The 20,698-nt window shown below is 39.1% G+C and overlaps 4 protein-coding genes across 4 annotated transcripts; 2 read left to right on the plus strand and 2 right to left on the minus strand.

Annotated features, from left to right (window-relative positions):
- Window positions 1-49: 49 nt before the first annotated feature.
- LOC136239287 (transmembrane protein 184C-like) lies at window positions 50-5,115 on the minus strand. The gene is made up of 9 exons (XM_066030016.1): window positions 4,976-5,115; window positions 2,716-3,196; window positions 2,533-2,569; window positions 1,922-2,124; window positions 1,597-1,671; window positions 1,447-1,540; window positions 995-1,107; window positions 837-936; window positions 50-498 (listed from the first exon to the last, which is right to left on the minus strand). The coding sequence occupies exons 2-9, from the start codon at window positions 3,012-3,014 to the stop codon at window positions 94-96; spliced, it is 1,326 nt and encodes a 441-aa protein (XP_065886088.1). The 5' UTR covers window positions 3,015-3,196; window positions 4,976-5,115; the 3' UTR covers window positions 50-93.
- Window positions 5,091-12,348, plus strand: LOC136239282 (kinesin-II 85 kDa subunit-like). The gene is made up of 16 exons (XM_066030010.1): window positions 5,091-5,204; window positions 5,257-5,562; window positions 5,734-5,878; window positions 6,354-6,438; window positions 6,491-6,596; window positions 7,815-8,152; window positions 8,459-8,514; window positions 9,208-9,401; window positions 9,460-9,613; window positions 9,863-9,935; window positions 10,786-10,893; window positions 11,220-11,330; window positions 11,593-11,718; window positions 11,770-11,823; window positions 11,980-12,155; window positions 12,211-12,348. Exons 2-16 carry the CDS (start codon window positions 5,274-5,276, stop codon window positions 12,287-12,289), a joined length of 2,094 nt encoding a protein of 697 aa, XP_065886082.1. The 5' UTR covers window positions 5,091-5,204; window positions 5,257-5,273; the 3' UTR covers window positions 12,290-12,348.
- Window positions 12,297-12,753, minus strand: LOC136239290 (uncharacterized). The gene is made up of 2 exons (XM_066030019.1): window positions 12,592-12,753; window positions 12,297-12,533 (listed from the first exon to the last, which is right to left on the minus strand). The coding sequence occupies exons 1-2, from the start codon at window positions 12,706-12,708 to the stop codon at window positions 12,336-12,338; spliced, it is 315 nt and encodes a 104-aa protein (XP_065886091.1). The 5' UTR covers window positions 12,709-12,753; the 3' UTR covers window positions 12,297-12,335.
- LOC136239284 (calnexin-like) lies at window positions 12,720-19,665 on the plus strand. The gene is made up of 20 exons (XM_066030013.1): window positions 12,720-12,880; window positions 12,936-13,018; window positions 13,067-13,190; window positions 13,243-13,319; window positions 13,366-13,447; window positions 13,493-13,561; window positions 13,610-13,730; window positions 13,780-13,858; window positions 13,917-13,991; window positions 14,039-14,074; window positions 14,127-14,240; window positions 14,336-14,376; window positions 14,726-14,916; window positions 14,966-15,069; window positions 15,125-15,176; window positions 15,223-15,342; window positions 18,230-18,445; window positions 19,257-19,304; window positions 19,352-19,452; window positions 19,509-19,665. Exons 1-20 carry the CDS (start codon window positions 12,806-12,808, stop codon window positions 19,546-19,548), a joined length of 1,848 nt encoding a protein of 615 aa, XP_065886085.1. The 5' UTR covers window positions 12,720-12,805; the 3' UTR covers window positions 19,549-19,665.
- The last annotated feature ends 1,033 nt before the right edge of the window (window positions 19,666-20,698 follow it).

The following is a 20,698-nucleotide window of genomic DNA, read 5'->3' on the forward strand; positions in this document are numbered from 1 at the left end:
TTACTGTAATAATCATTCCATGTCACCCCAGACCAGAAACACTAGCAACTCAATACACACATTTATAAAATTATATTACATTATAAAAAGATCCTATCTATGCCCACTCTGTTCTAACTGGACAAATGTATCTTCTTCACGACTGTTCACCCACACCATACGATCATCGTCCACATATGGTCGTAATAATGGCGTATCTTCATTACGTGTTGTGTCATCTCGAAATGTTGTCATCTCAAACTTTTCTGTGGCTACTATCTCATTGGATCTTGATTTCATCACAACACCAGTAATTTTACGGACATTGCTTCTCACATTTGTTTGTATGATGTCCACCTGTTCTCTCACATCACCACTGACGTCTCGTACATCTAACATTTTCAAGCAGGAAGCTAAACAAGGTACTTGTGCTGCTGCAGGATCAACATATGGTTTGTGTGAGAATACAAAATAATGAGCGATGGCTGCGATGAACATCTCAATACAAATCAACAAGTCCTGAAAAAGTATTTAAAATATCATGAATCATGTACACCTCGGGACCTACTTGACATGGTCACCATAACGAGGTGGTCTTATTAATGAGGTCATGAAGCACACCTTAGCTATGTTTGGGACCTACTTGACATGATCACTATAATGAGGTGGACATTAAGTAAGGTGTACTACTCATTATTAGGACAAAATCTCTCCTAAAGCAAGTGTGGCTACATTAAGCAGGTACACAAATGAAATCATATCAGAAATACTCTAATAGAGCAACCACTAGATTTTTTGTTAAGAATATGCAATTTCCTACCACCCCATTGGATACAGTAATTACAAGTAAAGGTTACCTGAATTCCTGTTTGTATATTATCAATACTGTAGTGCTCCCATATAGAACTGTGTTTGATGGCTGGGATCTTCACAAGTATGGCTATCAGTACTGCCTGCCTGTGTGTTGACAGGAAGAAAAAAATTAACCAACTACTGCACAGAAATATGTACTTACCAGAAAGCAAAGAAGACAATCGATTTGATGCACAGAAACTTGCTGACTGGTTTAATGGGCTTCAACAAGTGTTTAGTAGCTTTGTAGAAATATATTAGTGTGTGTATGGCAGCCTAGAAGGATGGAAAAGACATGATACAAGTGTGATAAGGCCAGGGTTCTGCTAAATAGGGGTAACATCTCAAGTTACCCATATTCTGATAAGCCAGATGCTTCATGCTTTACTAGTAAGATATTTTAAAGGAATTGTAAAGTAGCATGGAGTCTGGCCACATAGACAATGCATTATATTCAGACTCTATGCTACTACTCAGACTCTAATTTTAGTTTTAAATTATTCAAATTAAATATTTTCAACATCAAATTTATTTTCTGATTTACGCTAGCGGCAGTTGTTTTGACAACTGCCAACAAATGTAGGCAGAACCCTACTCTTCAAGACTACACCATACCGCTTGAGATATTGTATTAATACTGGCAAGGTAGACCCAGGCTGCATTAGCTTTGACTTCACCTTCATGATATACACCACACCAGTGTGTGATACTGTAGAGAGATGCAGCAAATGAAACTGTTAGAATACATTATTCAAACTGGCTTACAGGGCAGTGAAAGTGACAACACATCTCACAACGACATACTGTAGGACACCAAACTTGCAGCGTTGAATGAACACCCTGTTAAAATATGAGATAAAATACATTATTAGGGGCACCAATGGGACCTAATATACAACCTCAATAAGTACGCTTCAGTTATGTTTGGGACCTGGTCACTATAATGAGGTGGCCATAGTAATGAGGTCATGAAGTACACACCTTAGATGTGCAAGGGACCTACTTGACATGGTCACCATATTATGGTGGCCTTTCTAAACAGGTGACTGCTAAGTGAGAGGGTCTTTTTGGTTAATAAACAATAACTTACTTGCCAATGGGCCATGGTGGGAGAAAGCACAGGGGAATTGGTTGCTTCACCTTGCCCTTTTCCATCAGCTCTTGTTCAAGATTATGTTCTGCTTGCAGATAGTTCAACAAGTACATGAGGAAGTTGTAGATGACGTAAGCTTCATACCACTCTCGTGGTGTATCAAAGTAAATTGAGTGATCAGGAGACAACAAGGCCAACCACTACAGCAAAGAATGTCCTTACTATCATACATAGTAGGGCAGTACACCACTACACTACACTACACTACACTACACTACACACACACACACACACACACACACACACACACACACACACACATTGGCTGTCATATAATATTATGTCTATGGTCACATCTACCCAGTGACCACTGGGCCACTGATGCACTACGCAAATTCTCCAGGAGGTGGCTGTTTCATGTCTCATGGGTGAAGGTGAGGAACCCAAAGTCCTAAGTACAGTTGCCCACAGGTCCCATTAATACTACCTGGGTGGATTGCTTCTCCAGATAACACCTACAGTAGGTCCCCATTAATACAGCTTGGTAGACTGCTTCCCCAGTTATCCACTAATACAGCACTGTGAGGTTTCTATTTACAAACACTCACACTATCCAGAGAGTATATTGGCACTATCCATAATATCCTATAGATTGAAACAGACATAGGGTAATACATATAAAAAAGTATAGCACAGAAAAGGCTCAAGCTTAAGAAAGTATACATACACATAACCACTGACTGATTAAGCAATTAACAACTGTTTCACCTTACAAGCTATTCAGTGCTAACCTGATAATGTGTCGCTGTAGGTCAGGTCTGGTATAGTTGGTGAGATGCTGTACTAGTCCAGCCAGAAATATCGGTAGTGTTAACAGTACAAACATTCCTGCTATGAACCAAGCTGTTATGTGTGCCTTAACGTCAGCTTCAATCAGCCTCCAGATCATGATTGGAAATGCTACCAGAACTATGAGGGTGTATAGCGTTGCCAAGACAACCTTAAACCACCACCGCCAGTGGAACCAGCAATTCCAGCGGATACATCGTTGCCGTTTCAAAGAATTTAAACAATCCTTGAGGAATTTCATGGTTTACAAAATACTGTTTAATCCGTGTTTTCTGTTGGAGGCAATGTGGCACCACCTTCCTTTAAGAAGTCCAACCAAGTTTCAAAAAATTGGTTTTGCTTCTCTACAGCCGTTGCTAAGTTGTTAGCCTGTTCCACCAGTGGGAAAACTTCTTTAGTAATTTCCGTCAAACTAGTAGCAACCTAGGGAAAGCAAGTAGTTGATTCAGTCACATGTACCAAATGACTATCCATTTAAAAGTTCATGAAATAAAATTCCAAGTACTACCGTACGTGTCCTCAAAATGGAAACCACAGAATATTGACAATCGATAAGCAAAACACTTATCATTTTGCATTAGTTTAGTGTACACACATTAAGACCCCTGAAATCAGGACACTTTGCTAGGTAACCAGAACACTTGTCCAAAGTCCCGTTAGTGTACATTTTAAACTCAGAGATGTCTCTAAAAGGAATACTTTACAGCACTCCTGATGTACTGCATGAGAGAAACATTCACATTGTCACTTATACAATGGCAAAACTAGTACTTGGTTGCATGGCTATTATATGAAAATTTCTAAGAAATTTTCATGCGCATCCAAAGTATTACTAGAGCAATCGATAACTGGCTATGTGTGTCTGTAAGTACTGTAGTGTCCAAAAAATAAATTAGTGCACTTAATGTCATGGCCTAGGCCGGACAATGGGTGAGGATTTGTTACCTGTACTCGTCACTAGGGTAGGGGCATTTTGCATACAATAACAATTGGTGCACCATTACCGTATAGTAAAAAACTGTGGCGCTAAAAAGTGTGACGAAACCCCTCTGTTGAAAAAATTGGTGGAAAAAACTTTGGCGATTGAAATAATATTCGCCAAAGTTTTTTACCGACAAAATTTTTACTGTGCAGTACGTAAGGATCTTGGTAAGGATAAAACGGCAAGGTGTCAACTCATCAGTTAAGTAGTGTAGTAAGTGTATAGGTAGCTAGCGTTGCTGTTGTAGCAGTACTTTTGTAGCTACTGATCTAACGACGTGCTAGCAAAGGCGTGCTTCTCTATCTCCTGCGATGCCAAGAGCGACCATATTTGCTTCTCAATGAACTCCAGTAGCAGAAGTTATCACGTATATCAAAGTATTTGGCCAAATCCATCATGAGACGACGAACTAACTGTGACGTGCGAACGGGAAGCCGGTTGGAAATGCTATCCAAAGGAGTGCTTACAACTGTGGGACACATTCCTAGGAAGATCAAGATCTCCAAAGTCAGCTCGGTCTTTATTGCGTGGTTGTACGAGCTGACCTTCATCTCAAGTTCTAGTTACTCAATGTGCTCGTGTGATCACCTAAAATAATTGGCGAAAAAAACTTTGGCGAATTGAACGCTCTTCGCCAAATTCGTCAAAGTTATTTACTGCCAAAGTTTTTTACTATACGGTAGTTGTTAACAATGACCACCATGACCAAAGAAGATAAAAATATAAGGTTCACACTTTGCAGTACACTAGTACATGCTACTGCATTTACCTATCAAACAAACTAACCCAGATATAATATGGGAACATTTTAAACTCCAGAATATATGGGTGTATATGATGGTGACAAACATCTGAAATTGTAACCACCAAAATACACTGAAAATCATTTGAAGTATGTGACTTCATACCACATTTCACCTTTAATGTGTGTGGTTTGCATAGTTTGTGGTATATAATATTCATCATGCAAAAATTATGACCATTTTGCTTCATAGTGCTCTACTGAATGTGCATGTGTGACAACACATTTCCTTATCCCACATGTAGCCAGATAAACACTTTTGTATTTTTGATGATGCAGTGCAACATTGGGAGGGCAATACTCAACATGGAATTAGGTGCAGTAAAATTTACAAAATTTAGTTAGTTGTCCAGGAAGGCCGCCCACCCGCATCGCTTCACATTCATAATTGTCACATTTCACGTGCTTTATAACTTACTTCTTCCAATGAAAGTTTTACAGAAGTCACGTTACTATTGTCTGGCAAATTTGCTTCAGCTCCTGGTTGTGTTGAAATTTCAGAATCTGCCGACATATCTGTTCCACTTGATGTGCATTATTTAGAATGTCGATCTTATTAATGCGCAATTATTTATTATTGCAGTGTTTTGGAGATGTTTGTTTGCATTTAGTTGAAGAAGGGAAAATGACGTGAAAGTAGTTAAAATGTAAATGATGGTACCAGTAACTAGTTCTCAGCGTTAGAAATTGTGTTAACAGAATAGGAAGAGTGGAAGATGTCGAAGCCTCCTGGCACAAAAGCAGAATCAGACAACGTTCGCGTTGCCATTCGTTGTCGTCCATTAAATGATAAGGAAGAAGCGTCAAATTGTCAGGTTGTTGCGAAGATCAACAGGCTGAGAGGAGAGGTGACAATTGGACATCCTAGGAACAAGGGAAACTCTTCTAATCCTGTGGACAAGACCTTCACATTTGACCTTGTGTTTGATATGGATGCTGCCCAGACTGAAGTGTACAATGAGACAGCACGACCCATAGTGGACTCTGTACTGGAGGGATACAATGGTAAATTTGTTTATGTATCAATTTACAATGGTCACGCGTACTAGATGTACAGTTGCACAATATATAATAAGGGGTGGGCCAGAGTGTCTGGATTATGTGCATTTAGTTGTGCCAAAGTTGAAATTTCACTGCATTGTAATAAAAGCAACATTGCTCCTTGTCTTTGTGTAGGGACAATCTTTGCCTATGGCCAGACAGGTACTGGGAAGACGTATACAATGGCTGGTGTTCCTGGTGTATCAGAGCTCAGCGGTATCATCCCTAACTCTTTTGCGCACATCTTTGGTCATATAGCCAAATGTGAAGGGGAAGTGAGGTGAGTGCTTTATTAGAGTACCGTAGACTCTGGTTATTAGGCGCATGCGCTTATAGTTTTCGGAGGAATTATTTGTGAAATTTACTATGCTTGTTAAGCGCATGCACTTATAAATTACGGTAAGGAATTTCTGCTAGGAGGGCATTAGTTGTGCCCACTACAGTTTTCAAGTGATTTAAACACCAGTTAATAGTTTGCTTCAGCCGTGGAAACAGAAGTCAGGTAGCAGCTACAGCTATCGTTATTACAGACGGCAGTATCTGCTATAGGCATTGAGTGTGCTGTGATATGTTTGATTCGTTCTAACAACAATTCTATGTGGTACGAGATGGCAGAGGTGATTTCAACTATATGCGCTTAACAAACAGGTGTCTAGCACAAGTCTACCATATGCGCTTAACAGGCAATATGCGCTTAATAACAATGTACGCCTAATAACTGGAGTTTAGACTGTTGTGGATGTCACACTCTATAGGTTTTTAGTTCGGGTGTCGTACCTCCAAATATACAATGAAGATGTGTGTGACTTACTTGGTAAAGACCCTACTTCCAAATTAGAGGTATTTTATCTGTTCATGTACTTGAGTATTTGATACTGGCTTTTTACTACAGGTAAAGGAGAGGCCAGATATTGGTGTGTATGTGAAGAGTCTCTCATCATTTATTGTGAAGAGTCCTAATGAAATGGATAAGCTGATGGCTAAAGGAAATAAAAGCCGTAGGTGTTGTGTTTTTGTGCATGTGTGTATATCATTCATTAGAAAATGATTAATGCTTTGATCTTTGGGAGACAATGAGGTCTTTAAAATCCACTTAAAAACCTGTAACAAGTTCTTAAAATAGTTAAAAACCTGCAAACAATTGTTAATCTCACTTTTGATCATTGATTTGCTTTGCTTTCCCAACTATATTACAGGCTAATAACGTATAGTGGGTGAAATCACAACATGAGGTTGACTACTCCATTCCTTTTGTAAGCATGCCTAAAACAATTCAATTATGGGAGGTACTGTTTAACTTTGGTAGCTACGTTTGTCAAGATGAACGGAGAAGTCCAGTATTATCATGGAAAATTCAGTTTAGCACTCGTCTATTTTCTAGAGTGCTTTAAGCGCATTTCGTCTTCAATTAAACTGTAGAAGCACTTTACCATGGGTAAGCTTCTTTGTAGAATGATTATTGTAATGTGGGTGTGGTCCATATGCGAAACCAAGCCTGGTCAATATATTGCTGTTGTGCCATAAATACGTTGTCCTCGTAATCACTCAAGCCAACTGTTACATTAATTCACCTGTTCTTTACACTGCTGTGACACCATGACACATGCAATGGCAGCAAATGGTCAAATTCCTTGTCAAGACAACTACCTTCACTAGAATTCGTCTTTAGGAAGCAGTGATGAGGTGCTAGCTTCGATTTCTCTTCAGCTCTTCAACAAAAAGATGTTCCATCTTATGCACTCACATTAAGATTGTGTGACGGTTTTAAAACGGCATCTAATCCAATCCCACAATAACTCCACCTATGTGCCCATATAAAATGCTTTCATTTTGTAAGTTGGTTAGAGATCACACCCTCAGATCTTCGTGACCTTGGTTTCACCTCAGTTTTTAAATCCACAAAGATTCCTGTGTGCTAGGTCTCTAACCTACACCATTTAATGAAACCACCTATGAGACCAAAATATACGGCCTCAATAATAAGTTTTATTAATGAGGAAATGCACCTTAACGATGTTTGGACCTATACTTGACATGGTCACTATAATGGGGTGGTCTTATTAGCGAGGTCATGAAGTACACCTTAACTACGTTTAAGCCTACTTGACACGGTCACTATAATGAGGTCATGAAATGCACCTTTTCTATGTTTGACATGGTCACCATGATGAGGTGGCCAAGGTTTACTATTATTAATCTACATATTCTATTAATAGGAGCAGTTGGTTCTACAGACATGAATGAGTTCTCCTCTCGTTCTCACACAATTTTCACGATCACAATAGAACGTAGCGAGATTGGTGCGGATAAGAAACAACACTTGCGCATGGGAAAACTACATTTGGTTGATCTTGCTGGATCCGAGAGGCAATCAAAAACTGGAGCAACAGGAGACAGACTGAAGGAAGCAGTAAAGATCAACCTCTCCTTGTCAACTCTGGGTAACGTAATATCAGCACTCGTTGATGGCAAGAGTACTCATATTCCTTACCGGAACTCAAACCTGACAAGATTACTGCAAGACTCTCTAGGAGGGAACTCTAAAACAGTCATGGTGAGTTTATCCTCAGAATGAACTGTATAATAATTGTGTGGATTGTGAGGATCTGATTAATCAAGTAGCCAGCTTGTGTTGTCATTTTTCATAAGTGCTGTTTGTGTCAATAATTTCTCCATGGGTTCCTTTTTCCTTTAGTACTAACTCTGTAGCGAAGGGCCAGCTACGGTATGAGACCATGTTGCCTCAACAAGTGTTCTAACTGAATGCACCCTAGCCATATTTAGGGACCTAGCATTATTATTATTAAAGAGGCAACAAAGTTTTACTGTGTAAGTTAGTAGTGTATTTTGTCCTCCACAGATTGCTAATATTGGTCCTGCTGATTACAATGCTGATGAATCACTCAACACTTTGAGGTGAGTTTTGCTGCTAGATAATTTCAGTAGATACTGTATTTGACTGGTTAATAGCCATGGCTCGTGTAATAGCCGCCCTCAGATAGTAGCCGCTCCACAGCCTAGAATTATTGTAATAAGAGCCGTGACTTATATTTGAACATACTGTTGCAAGTATTGATAAGACACATTTGAAGCAGAAACCTGACAAAGGAGTTGTTTTAAGTCAGGAAATAGTGTTTTTGAGAGAAATTACAATGAATGACAGGTGATTAAACAAGGTCAGTCACTCATGAATCCATATAAATGCTGTGGGCTGCTGCCACACAAGCCCATAGTAGCCGCCTTCTCATAGTAGCTGCAGGGTTTTCCTTGCTGAAAGTTATAGTAGCTGCGGCTGTTAACCAGTCAAATACAGTAAATTTGTTATACTAATGATGGAACACACACAGACACACACAAATACAGTGAAACCTGTTTTGTCAGGCCACTGTATAATATGGTCACATAACATTCATTATGCTGTGTCATTTGTGTATAAATTGTAGCCTGTTTAATATAGGTCACTGTAATAAGGTCACCAGCCAATTTGGAAATCCCTAAATTTGTGTACAAAGTGATCTAGCATCCTGTCTGGGAATTTTGTCCCTAAGGCAACCAGAATAAACTGTAGCATGGTTAAATGATTATTGACATGCGTTGTTATTACCATAGATATGCAAACCGAGCTAAGAACATCAAGAATAAAGCTATCATTAATGAAGACCCCAAGGATGCCATGCTGAGAGAGTTTCAAAAAGAGATTGAGTCGCTAAGGAAGAAACTGGAAGAGGAAACTGGAGACGAAGGATCTAGTGAAGAAGAAGTGATGGAGAATGGGAAAAAAGTGAAAAGAAAACGTCCAAAATGTAAGATAGTGTTTTAGTAGCAATGTCAAGCATTTTGTTGGTTGCTGTGTGTTTCCAGCTGGTTACTTGTCTCCGAGGTCATTAGCCAATCAGAAGGCAAAGATTGATGCAGACAGAAAGGCACTTCTTGAGAAAAAAGGCCTGGCTGAAGAGGAAAGAGACAGGGCAGCCAAAGAACTGCAGCAAAGAGAAGATGAACTTAAAAGGACTCAGTAAGTATGCTAACAGAAATAAGAAGTGTAACTATCTGGGAGGAGAAGGAGTAGTAGCAGCAGCAGCAACAACACCAGCAGGAGCAGCAGCCAATAGTCCGGGGGGGGGGGGGGGGGGGCTGACATGTTATCATACCAAATTCAGTTGTGACGTACTGTAGTCACCTATGGGACACCTAATAATAGGAAACCTGTTGTGTTTACATTTTGTCTTTAGCCTCAGTTGTACCAGATGTTTGTTCTTTATAGGGAAGAACAGAAAACCATGGAACAGAGGCTAAATGACCTACAAAGTAAAGTGATAGTTGGAGGAGTGAACCTGGTAAGATGTAGTGCATGCATGGTTCAGGCTGTTTTTGGAAAAAGCAGTCAGCATTTTAAACTGATATACTCTAATATAACAGTCAACAGGGTAAACCATTTATTGAAGCCAAAACTCAGTGACCAAATCTCTAAATAACTTTCATTTATCATGAAATCATCCAAAATTGCTTCTACACATTTTTGTTGATTGAGGGCCACAAACAGGCTAAGTGGTTGGGGAGGGCAGATTCTCTTGTTAATAGTTGCTGCATAAAGTTTAATATTTTAATCAAAAGAAGATGGCTACTCCACAAGGTGAGGGGGGAAGGATTTGCCCCAAATGTCCCCACCAATGGCCTCTGAAAATAATTGTAGTTTTAGTGATTTTAACTTTTGGAACTGTTTTGTTTAAGGGTTGCAGATGAGCAGCTGTGAAACGATGGTGAAGGGTGGTTTTTACTCATAGGTAGCTAGATGATATGCTACATGTAGTATAGTTAGCTACCATACCTCAGGTTGTAGTTCAGAACTTTCAACCCTTCTCCCTTGTCAAATTTCTGGATCTGCTGCCACTATGCCAGAAAGAAAACTGCCTTTGGCATTGTGTGTGTGTGTGTGTGTGTGTGTGTGTGTGTGTGTGTGTGTGTGTGTGTGTGTGTGTGTGTGTGTGTAAAATACAGTGAGGATTATTAAAATCAACCCTTGGACATTTACTGGCCAATTCACTCTAAGCACCTCCCAATTACTTCTGAATCAGTCATCAATGGCCAATCAGTGATGCGTTATACTCTAATAGAACAGTCAACTACTCTATATGGCAGTCAAGTGCTTCTGAAATACATAATGTATGGTCTCTTGTTTTGGTGTAGCTGGAGAAAGCTGAAGAGCAAGAGAGGCTCCTTGAGCAATCAAAAGTCAAACTTGAACAAAGAAGAAAAAAGGAGGAAGAAATGAAACTTAAGCTTCAGCATAGTGAGGTACACACAAACTATTGATACATTGGAACACCATATATTGTGGGACCGTCCTTGTTAGTGAGGTGTCCTGATTTCAGGGTCTCAAATGGGACCATGGACAAGTGTCCTTATTAGTAAGGCATCCTGATTTCAGGGGTCTAAATGTGTATCTATCCACTAATATCCATGAACAAGTGTCCTGATTATCAAGATGTCCTTATTAATGAGATGTCCTGAATGTGACCATCAACAAGTGTCCTTACTAAAGTGTCCTGATTTCAGGGAGTCCTTTTTTGAGGGATTCTGCAATTTCTTTACCCTACTCAACATGTTATTTACCCCTCCAGGCAGAACATGCTATGTTAGAGGAGAAATATGCCAACCTGCAAGAGGAGGCTACTGGAAAGACAAAGAAACTGAAGGAAGTTTGGAAACAATTTCAGTCTGCAAAGGATGAAGTTAGTAGTGTAGTTTGAATAAGGTGTTCATTAGCAAACCTTTAAACTTTCATGGCTTTGCTCTCTGGGACCAAGATGGCCTCAGTAATGAGGTGGTCTTATTACTGAGGTCATGATGTGTACATGTCTAGAAATATATGGAGATTAGCTATACCTGTCCCTTTAAACCCTGTTATGAGATCCCTCAGTTTGACTCCTTACTGTACTGAATTTTTAAAATGTTCCACTGAATGCATCTGTGTGACATTGTGTTAATTTATAGATAGCAGAGCTGAGGGCTGAATTTCAGGCTGAGAATGAAGACTTGTTGGACAGCATACGACAACTCAGCAAAGAAATACAATTCAAAATGTTAATCATAAACCAGTATATCCCTGCTGAATACCAGGTGTGTGTGTGTGTAGTGTAGTGTGTATTTGCCTGTATAACACTGTTACAGGAGTTGATTGAGTCACAAGCTGTGTGGCATGAAGACACTGCTGAGTGGCACATAGTAAGTTTCAAACTTGCAGTACAGTGGAATCCCTCAAAAGACACCCTGAAATATAATTTCAGACCCCCTAAAATCAGGACATTTGAGAATGGTCCTGTACTCCCACTGTACCATAGTTTAGTTCACAGCTCACACCACTCATATTGCCATTAACAGAGAGGTATAGCTTATGCTGGCAATAACATGGGCAAGGAGACATCATCTGCACACCAACAAGACTACCATTACGACACATCAGATGCATACTTGACCTACAAAGTTGGCAACAGAGATGTCACAGGAGGATCCCAGCAGTCTACAAAGAGAAAAACGAAGACACCTACCATGAAGAGGTAAACAAGACAGGATCAAGATTTCATGTAACACATTTTTATTATTTTCTCCTAGCCGGAAGGCTTCAACAGAAGACAGAGAGAAGTATCCTGAGTCACGTGGACTCATGAGCAGACAGCAACACTATGCATGATAATGGCGACATATGAAATATCACTTAATTTAAATTTATCATTTTATCATAATGCCTCAGCCTCGTCACCACTACTAATATATGCATCATTGGGAATTAGTTCAGGATCAGATTCTTCCATGTCATGTTCAATATCATCATCATCGTCGTCATCCATAATGCTGTCCTCATTGTCTGGTACAAACTCATCTTTGCTCACTCCAAGTGGTACTGTCTTGTGGCTGTCCTTAACCACTTTGGTTTTCTATGACAGGGCAATAATGTCAATGGTGGCATTCACATCCGCACCAAATACCCTTTACCCATTCTTTGAACGCTTCTGTGTCTCTATTGAGTTCTGCAACATCTAGGAAGTTGCGACTGGACACTTTTTGAGCTGTTGGGAGCAGTGCTTGAAGCGTGGGGCACCTCCGCGCCATTTGTTGATTGAATTGAGCGCTTATTCTAATTACTGCACATCACAAAAGGTTAAATCCACGAGGCAGGTGCGTGGAGGTTGAAGTTGGGAAAGTCGCAATGAAAGTAGCAACGTTACTTTGTCTCTTGGCCTGTCTGGTGTATGCTGAAGACACAGACTCCGCTGTAAAGCAAGTAAGTACTATGTAATGTGCGTCAGTTAACTGTTCTAAGTATTCCTTTTGCACAGCCCAAATTTTCTCTTCCGGAAAGGCCTGAATCAGACATCTACTTCTTCGAAACATTTAGCAGTGAAGATGAATTTGACGCAAAGTACACCCTTTAAATATGTGCGGTGTTGGGAGCATGAACGCTTTGTAGGTGGATCACATCTGAGGCTACTAAAGACGGAGTGGACGAAGACATTGCTAAGTATGACGGCGAATGGTCTATAGAAAGCCCTACCACTGGAGGTTTTGATGAGGACCAGGGCCTTGTTATGAAGGTGAAAGAGCAACAATATTGACTTTGTCTTTAAACAAACTAAATGGTTTCAGGATGCTGCCAAACACTATGCTATTGGTGCAATGCTGGAGAGACCCTTCACATTTGAGAAAGATGATTTTGTGATGCAGTGAGTAGTCACAGCATAAGGCACTGTTGTTCCAGTTTGTCATTAGGTATGAGGTCAACTTTCAAGAAGGGCTGTCTTGTGGTGGAGCTTACGTGAAACTACTGTCACAGTCAGATTCATTACATCTGGTATATGTCATTTAACTACTTTAGGTTGTTAGTATCACACTATAGGAAGAACTACATGAGAAGACACCTTATACAATCATGTTTGGTCCTGACAAATGTGGTCAGTCTTCAAAGGTGATTATTTATATTGCTGACTTGTATTTATTATAATATTTGAAACAGGTACACTTCATATTTCGTCACAAGAACCCGGTGACCGGAGAATACGAGGAGAAGCATGCTAAAGCTATTGAGACTGACTTTGGTTTCTTCGATGACAAAAAGACACACTTGTTCAAACTCAGTAAGTACTTGGAAGTATTTTGTTACAATGTAACATATATACTTGGTAGTTGTCAAGTCTGATAATACGTACAATATCGCCATTGATGATGTGCTGACAGCCTCAGGAAGCTTGCTTGAAGATTTCACGTGAGTATAATCAGTGTATTGAATGAAGGAGAATGGTACATGATAATTTTAAATACAGGCCACCTGTAAATCCACCCAAGGAGATCGAGGACCCTGATGATAAGAAACCAAGTGATTGGGACGAGAGAGAAAAGTCAGTCGTATAGGTCTTGTAGCAATATAATTTATAATTTTGTTTAGAATTCCAGACCCATCAGCTGTAAAGCCAGATGATTGGTAAGGAATTGTGGTGGTAGATGGTGTTGTAATACTGATGGTGTATCTGAAGGGATGAGGATGCTCCCCTTAAAATTACTGATCCTAATGCTGTGAAGCCTGATGGATGGTTGGATGATGGACCAGAGTATATCCCTGATCCCGATGCTTCTCAACCTGATGACTGGTACGTGCTTATTGTAGTGTTTGGAATAATGTGTGTTGTTTACACACACTTGTTCTGATGGTACAATAGTTATGAGATATTATATTCACTTTTAGGGATGAGGAGGAAGATGGTGAATGGGAGGCTCCAACAATACGTTAGTACTACCATATCAACTATATTATGTAGTGTGGGACACTTGTGTAGTGACTTATCAAATTGTCACTATCCAACTATAACAAAGTAGAACTCTGCATTAGTTGTGTAATAGTATTATTCATGTTCATCCTAGCCATGGCTTTATAGTACTACACAACCTGGTATTGTCTAGCTGCAGTACTATGCCATTTCTTTAGTTGTTACTGAGACTTACAGTTGGATCCATCTGGACAGATATTTATTTTTATGTAACGTATTGCAACAAATTGCAATTTCTCCACATGTTTGCATCATAAGTGTTTGACCTCTTACCAAGGTGATTCTTGTATGAATGTTGTTTACTGTAGCCAATCCTGCTTGTGAAGAGGTTGGCTGTGGTGAATGGAAGCCACCATTGATTGCTAACCCAGATTACAAGGGCAAGTGGAGTGCCCCTCTAATGGATAACCCTCTGTACCAGGGCATCTGGAAGCCTCGCAGGATACCCAACCCTGCCTTTTTTGAAGATAATAATCCATACAAGTCTATGACACCAATTGTAAGAAATACCCTAATGGAGCAGTCAGTAATTTAAATCATTTCTGTAGGGGGCTATTGCTCTGGAATTGTGGACGATGTCAAAAGATGTTCACTTTGACAACTTTATAATCACCAGTTCACATGCTGCAGCATCAAGTTTGGCTGCTGCTGGGTGGGTGTGACTACAATAATGCCCCACCTCCTTTTATTACTTCTGTTCTTTATAGCTGGAGGTATAAAATGGAATGGGAAAGAGATTCAGATCCATCAAATTCTCTTGTATGGGTCACACATCATTTGTAGTGCTTTTACATGATTTCCCTAGGGGCCATTCCTTGAATGGTTTGTGACGACAGCCAATGAGAGACCATACCTGTGGCTGATCTATGTCCTCGTGCTGGTAATGCCATTTGTGCTCTGTGCAGCTTGCTGCATCCGATCTAAGGTGATAATTGAATTTTTGTATTTTTGTCATGCAGTATAATTGTACTGTATAGTAGAGATCCACCCAAACTAAGTGGTAACCCCTTCTTCTTTGTGAGTCTTTGTGTATCTAACCACATACCTAGTATTAACCCTTGATTTCCCAAATATTACAAATTCCTTTAACCATACAATTATACTCCTTGCTTTATAACTTTGTATACTTGGAGGTACCGTATAACGGGTAATTTTTGACAGAAAATTTTGCACAAGAACCATAATGTGAATTTCGAAGGATTTAATTTTGAAGAGTGCCTATTTCAAAGTCCAGAAATTCATGTCCCAAAATATGAATGTTTGCCAAAAACTGACTTGGTGATGGAGTAATCCCCATCCCTGTGCACTGGAGAGAAGACTGAGGGAGTCTTGAGTGGAGTAAATTCACTGGCTCGATTACGCTCGATCGTAGCTAGCCAGGTATCTACCATAGAACGGCATCAATTCTCATTCTGGGTCACCTGTTTACTGGTTATTGGCACAGTAACGATACTGTTTACCCATTATCATTAGTAGTGCTGAGCTAAAGTTTGAGGAATACACAAGCGAATCATAGATCTTTGCTGTCACTTGTTGGAATTTATTTTTGAATAAAGGACCTCTTTGAAATATCCGAAATAAGGATCCTTCCAAAATTACCAACTATATGGTGAAGTTTGCTTAGAGGTTACTGATCCAATAAAAATGTATGTTATTATCAAAGCTGTCTCCATTCATCTAAAAATAAACTAGTATCATAGTCAAAAATGTATGGCAGAACTATTGGTACGAAACCAAGGGTTAATAATGTTGTCAATAAAAATTTGATGGACCTGGAGATCTGATATAGATAAGAAAATTCCTAATTTGGCATTAAATGTAGTGTAGTACATGCCAATATAAGGATTTTCCCACATATCTGTTTGTAATGCCATCATTCACATGTCTTGTTTCCCTACCTTTTGTCACTTGAGTACCTACCTTATCTTTTGAATTAACAAGTACAAGGAATGAAATTAGGGATTAGGAATCATAGACAAAAGAAACAAGGGAGGTCACCTATACCTGTAGAGTGGATATCTGTGACCTTCCTTGTTTCACTACTTTTTGTGTATGATTTAAGTTCCTGATTTTCCCTTTGGTTGCTTTTTTTGTAGCATTATTGTGATCGGTAGCCTGGTATACCCAGATCAAAAAGAAAGATGGTGCTGGACTTGGTGTTATTGTCTGAACACATGCCCCCAACTATCAGTTACTGGCTAGAAAATGAAGTGGCCAGTACACTTCGTTTTTCGCTATGTTTAGCCTATTGCGTAGTATTACAAATGAAGAACAGTTTGAGAAGTGCCTCTGCAATCAATCTATCCCTACAGAAAGTACAGATGATTCCCATTACAAGCATAGAGAAACTACTACACGCTACCATAAATCAACACTTGGAACTGTCAGCAAAGAGAAATCGGACACAAAGGAGGACAAGATAAGGCCATGATGCGTGCATTGGATGTACTGCAGTATGCCAAAAGGCACCTGTCGGGCTGAAGCAATATTTTAACACTGAAAAAATCAAACTCATAGTCCGGAGTTATGCGTGTCTGAAGGCATTAGTAAGGTGGTCAGTAGAAACATCCATCAGATAAAATCATTTACTTTTTGGAAGAGTTTCGGGTTGTACTCAAGGCACTTTTGTGCTTGGTTATACCTAACCAATATTGCATCATGAAGGGTATTGTGAGGCTGGTGGTTTCTGGTCAATATTTTTGTGTGAGAAAGTACAAACCTCCATGATACCTAACATCAGGAGCAGCTCCTGCTAATATACTAGTGTACTTTATGATATATTTAGATACACTAGTTATAATACTGTAAATGGGGAAATATTTGTTGAAGAGATACTTTTGTTATACAATAAATTTTATTTTCATGGACTACAAAAGTATTTTTTCAGCAAATTTTGTTTGCCACTTAAAATCCATCACAGTTTTATATTATGTTTCCAGTAACCACTGCCATGGTCGGTCCATGGTTAGTTTTAGTAGTGTCCAAACAAGTATCTGTAGGGGACTGTGAACTGTTCCAGACCCTATGTCACCACCCTACATGTATGTCCTGTACCGTTTTACTCACCATTATATTATGGTTCAAACTGTTGAAGCGTCTCCTCCACAGTCATTTACATTGTTTTCAAATATTGGCCCTAACTCAGGCATAGTTGATGATAGAAACTTCCGTCTTGTCACTTTGTGATACTGCATCTATTAAATTGGTGGTGGTCGGATGCGCTTTAAGCGACACTGAAACAAATTATACAAAATCTCTTTTGTTGAGGAGGTTAATACATCAAGATCTCTTTTACCCGGACTTCAAGCACTGATTACAAAACAAAGTACATTGCCTTGAAGCTTACATGAAGGACGATCTGAATGTCTAACGATCCCCAGCAATCCACTGTTTTTCGGTTTTGTATTGCGACTATTGACGATCATGTGAAATACCTAATTAAAGAATGCAATTAAGGTACAGCTCACGTGAATGTGTCCAATCTCCTCTTCTATTAAATCATCACATGATTAAAAATGGCCGAGCCAGCAGGACTGGAAATTAAGTTGAAAAACTTGTCAAAATGTGGCAATAAATTTTAGTACTTCATTGCTTAGTGAGCTATTTGGCTTTGGTACTACTGGTATACGCCATTTTCACATTTTAAGGTACTGCAAGTTTAATGGAAGTAGTTTTGTATGCATTTGTCTGATAGTGGGTGTCTATATTAATAAGGCTACCTCATTATTTAGCTCATGTTTTTGGTCCATAAGGTGGCCTCCTATTATTGAGGTTTTTTTCTAGTAAATTATTCAATGACTTATCCATTATAGCCGGCTGCTCCAACTGCGGATGATGCTCGACGTAAGAAGACAGATGAACCCACACCAGATGATGAGACAGATGCTGGTGAATCTAAACCACCTGAACCATCTGAAGTAAAACCACCTGAACCATCTGAAGTAGAGCCAACGGAAACAAAACCATCAGAGTCATTTGTAGCATCAGCAGAAGATGAGGAAGAGGGTGATAAACCTCCAGCTGAAACGGTTGGTACTGCATCATGAACTGCTGAATGTTCTATTAGAGTAGTATGTGATGGATATTTTTTAAAGTAGACATGAGGTGTGAATATGTGACTGGATCTGTAAAAACAGGACATAATCGCATTTTTTTGGATTCCTGCTACTTAGCTAAGTGTACCGACTGGCAAAGTTTCAGCTTCATATGCCAATAACTTTGGGAGTTACAGTCCTACAAAGTAGCAACAACAGAAAAATTGATTTGTACAACAAGTATAGGGAAAATAAATTACAGATGCTTACAAAAACAGTTGTAAATTACCAAAGGGTTGCGGTACGGAGCTAAAATTTCACCATCATGTTCACCATGAACAGGGGAATCATTTACTGCGTAAGTTTTTCCTTTATTCGCCCTTCTTCACTGCATACAAAGGCGAAATTTGTGACGAAAATCGATCGCATATGATCACTTCAACGTGATGTAAACAAGCACTCATAACTTACATGTCCTTGGGTCTACTGCAACGAAACAGAGATTTTCCAACTCCTTTTGAGCAGGCGAATAAGATGGTATCCAGGCTTTTGTTGTTAGTCCCCTTCCTTCACTAAAAAAGAGGGGTTAAAAAAATTTTGCGGAATTTTTCAATAATACGCAAGTATTTTTACCCAATATATTCAATGCTTTATACTGTAAATTGCGATTATGTCCCTTTTTCGCAGATCCGGTCACATTATAATAACAATGTTTTTAATTATAAATTTGAATTACTGCTGTTTGCTGAAGTTGTATAAAAAATAACTGTCATTAGTTGTGATGTAAATGTTTTTTCATTTCAAGGAGAGCAAATCAAGTTCACGAGCAGCTAGTCGACAAAGTTCCACAAGGGTTAGCAGAAGTTGTGTTTCAATTTCTTTAAATGTTTTTTTTATCAGGATGAGAAACAATCTGCCGAAGAATCAATCGATGAGGATGAGACACCAGCGGACAACAGTGATGAGAAAGCTGGAGAAGATGAACCAGCAGAAGAGACAAAGTATGTTAGATGCCCCATGTGATGTGATGGGGTTTACTTGTTTGTTTGTGTTTTAGGAGGCCACGTAGGAGGAAAGCACCTCGTAGAGAAACTTGACTCAGCATACATCTTAGGAATATATTGCTTGCTAGCTAGTTTTAACACTCATTTCTGGCTGTATACCATGTTGATTTGTAAGGCGATTGTTTACTGATCAATAGAACCTGCATACAATTCTGGGATACATGCATGTCATCCTCTGTACTTATGTTGTATAGGTAAAATTAATGAGGTCATGACGTCTGTGTTTGAGCCACTATGTTGCTGCTAAGATTTTTTGTAGACTATCATCCCATCAAAATGAAGGGTGCTTGTCCAGCACTGTGTAAAGGATATTTATAATAATTTAATTATCAGTGGTCTTCATTAAAGGTGGTGAAGGCTGAATCTTAATGTTTGTTTCTGGACTGCATCTCCTGGACCACATTGCTTAGTACAGTAAGACAATAAACATCTTATACATAGCTAATATCGTGTAGATCATGGCAATCATTGAGCATATCAATAACAGCATCACTTGGTAGTGAACCTAAAAAACTATTTTGGTCGGAATCCTCATTAATTATCTATGTAAGAATTAAGTATTATGCATACGCAGAGAAAATTGACTCTGGTGATTTGGGTCTATGCACCTATGGGCCCAGTACTACATTCAATTTGAATACATTGTCCAACTAAAGGTGTTATTGGAAGTGCTATACTCCACTAGGGTCCCATTCAATGCCTTTAATAAATTGCATACAATGCTAATGTTAGTTAATAAATTAGCTTTGGTTTCCATGAAGCAGTGATGGGATACCTGTGATCTTTAAAAAAATTGATGATTAATAGAAATCTAAACAAGTTGATGCTGTGCTACTTCTAAAAACCAGGCACCATGCAGCTAGCTAACTCATCTGGAATTAACTATAGACAGTATATGCTACTATGTATTAACCAACTGTGTATTACTACTTTACAATAGGGTAGTTTTGGGTTGTGCAATAATATTATTAGCTAATTCTCGTATTTCGTAATTCATGAAATAGTCGTAATTGGTTCAATTACGTTGCTATGCAATGCCATAGATCCTTTACAGGATCTATGGCAATGCTAAGGAAGCGTTTGTTAAACAAACCGCTTTTACTAACATATTACGCACACAACTATCTTCTAAACTGTTTTATAGTGTGACTAAGGTGTCTTTTCCCACAAATTCTCTCGACAA

This window comes from Dysidea avara, chromosome 11 (genome assembly GCF_963678975.1).
Source record: "Dysidea avara chromosome 11, odDysAvar1.4, whole genome shotgun sequence".
Classification (NCBI taxonomy): domain Eukaryota; kingdom Metazoa; phylum Porifera; class Demospongiae; order Dictyoceratida; family Dysideidae; genus Dysidea; species Dysidea avara.

Bases quoted from the DNA above. Each gene is read 5' to 3' on its own strand.
- LOC136239287 (XM_066030016.1), bottom strand. From the start codon at position 3,014: ATGAAATTCCTCAAGGATTGTTTAAATTCTTTGAAACGGCAACGATGT. The intron at 1,541-1,596 runs GTAAGCCAGTTT...ATCTCTCTACAG, and splicing joins GTTGTCACTTTCACTGCCCT to TATCACACACTGGTGTGGTG. The intron at 499-836 runs GTAACCTTTACT...ATACTTTTTCAG, and splicing joins ATATACAAACAGGAATTCAG to GACTTGTTGATTTGTATTGA.
- LOC136239282 (XM_066030010.1), top strand. From the start codon at position 5,274: ATGTCGAAGCCTCCTGGCACAAAAGCAGAATCAGACAACGTTCGCGTT. The intron at 8,153-8,458 runs GTGAGTTTATCC...TGTCCTCCACAG, and splicing joins GGAACTCTAAAACAGTCATG to ATTGCTAATATTGGTCCTGC. The intron at 11,331-11,592 runs GTTAGTAGTGTA...GTTAATTTATAG, and splicing joins TTCAGTCTGCAAAGGATGAA to ATAGCAGAGCTGAGGGCTGA.
- LOC136239290 (XM_066030019.1), bottom strand. From the start codon at position 12,708: ATGGCGCGGAGGTGCCCCACGCTTCAAGCACTGCTCCCAACAGCTCAA. The intron at 12,534-12,591 runs GTAAAGGGTATT...GCCCTGTCATAG, and splicing joins CAGAAGCGTTCAAAGAATGG to AAAACCAAAGTGGTTAAGGA.
- LOC136239284 (XM_066030013.1), top strand. From the start codon at position 12,806: ATGAAAGTAGCAACGTTACTTTGTCTCTTGGCCTGTCTGGTGTATGCT. The intron at 13,320-13,365 runs GTGAGTAGTCAC...GTTTGTCATTAG, and splicing joins AAAGATGATTTTGTGATGCA to GTATGAGGTCAACTTTCAAG. The intron at 14,377-14,725 runs GTTAGTACTACC...TGTTTACTGTAG, and splicing joins ATGGGAGGCTCCAACAATAC to CCAATCCTGCTTGTGAAGAG.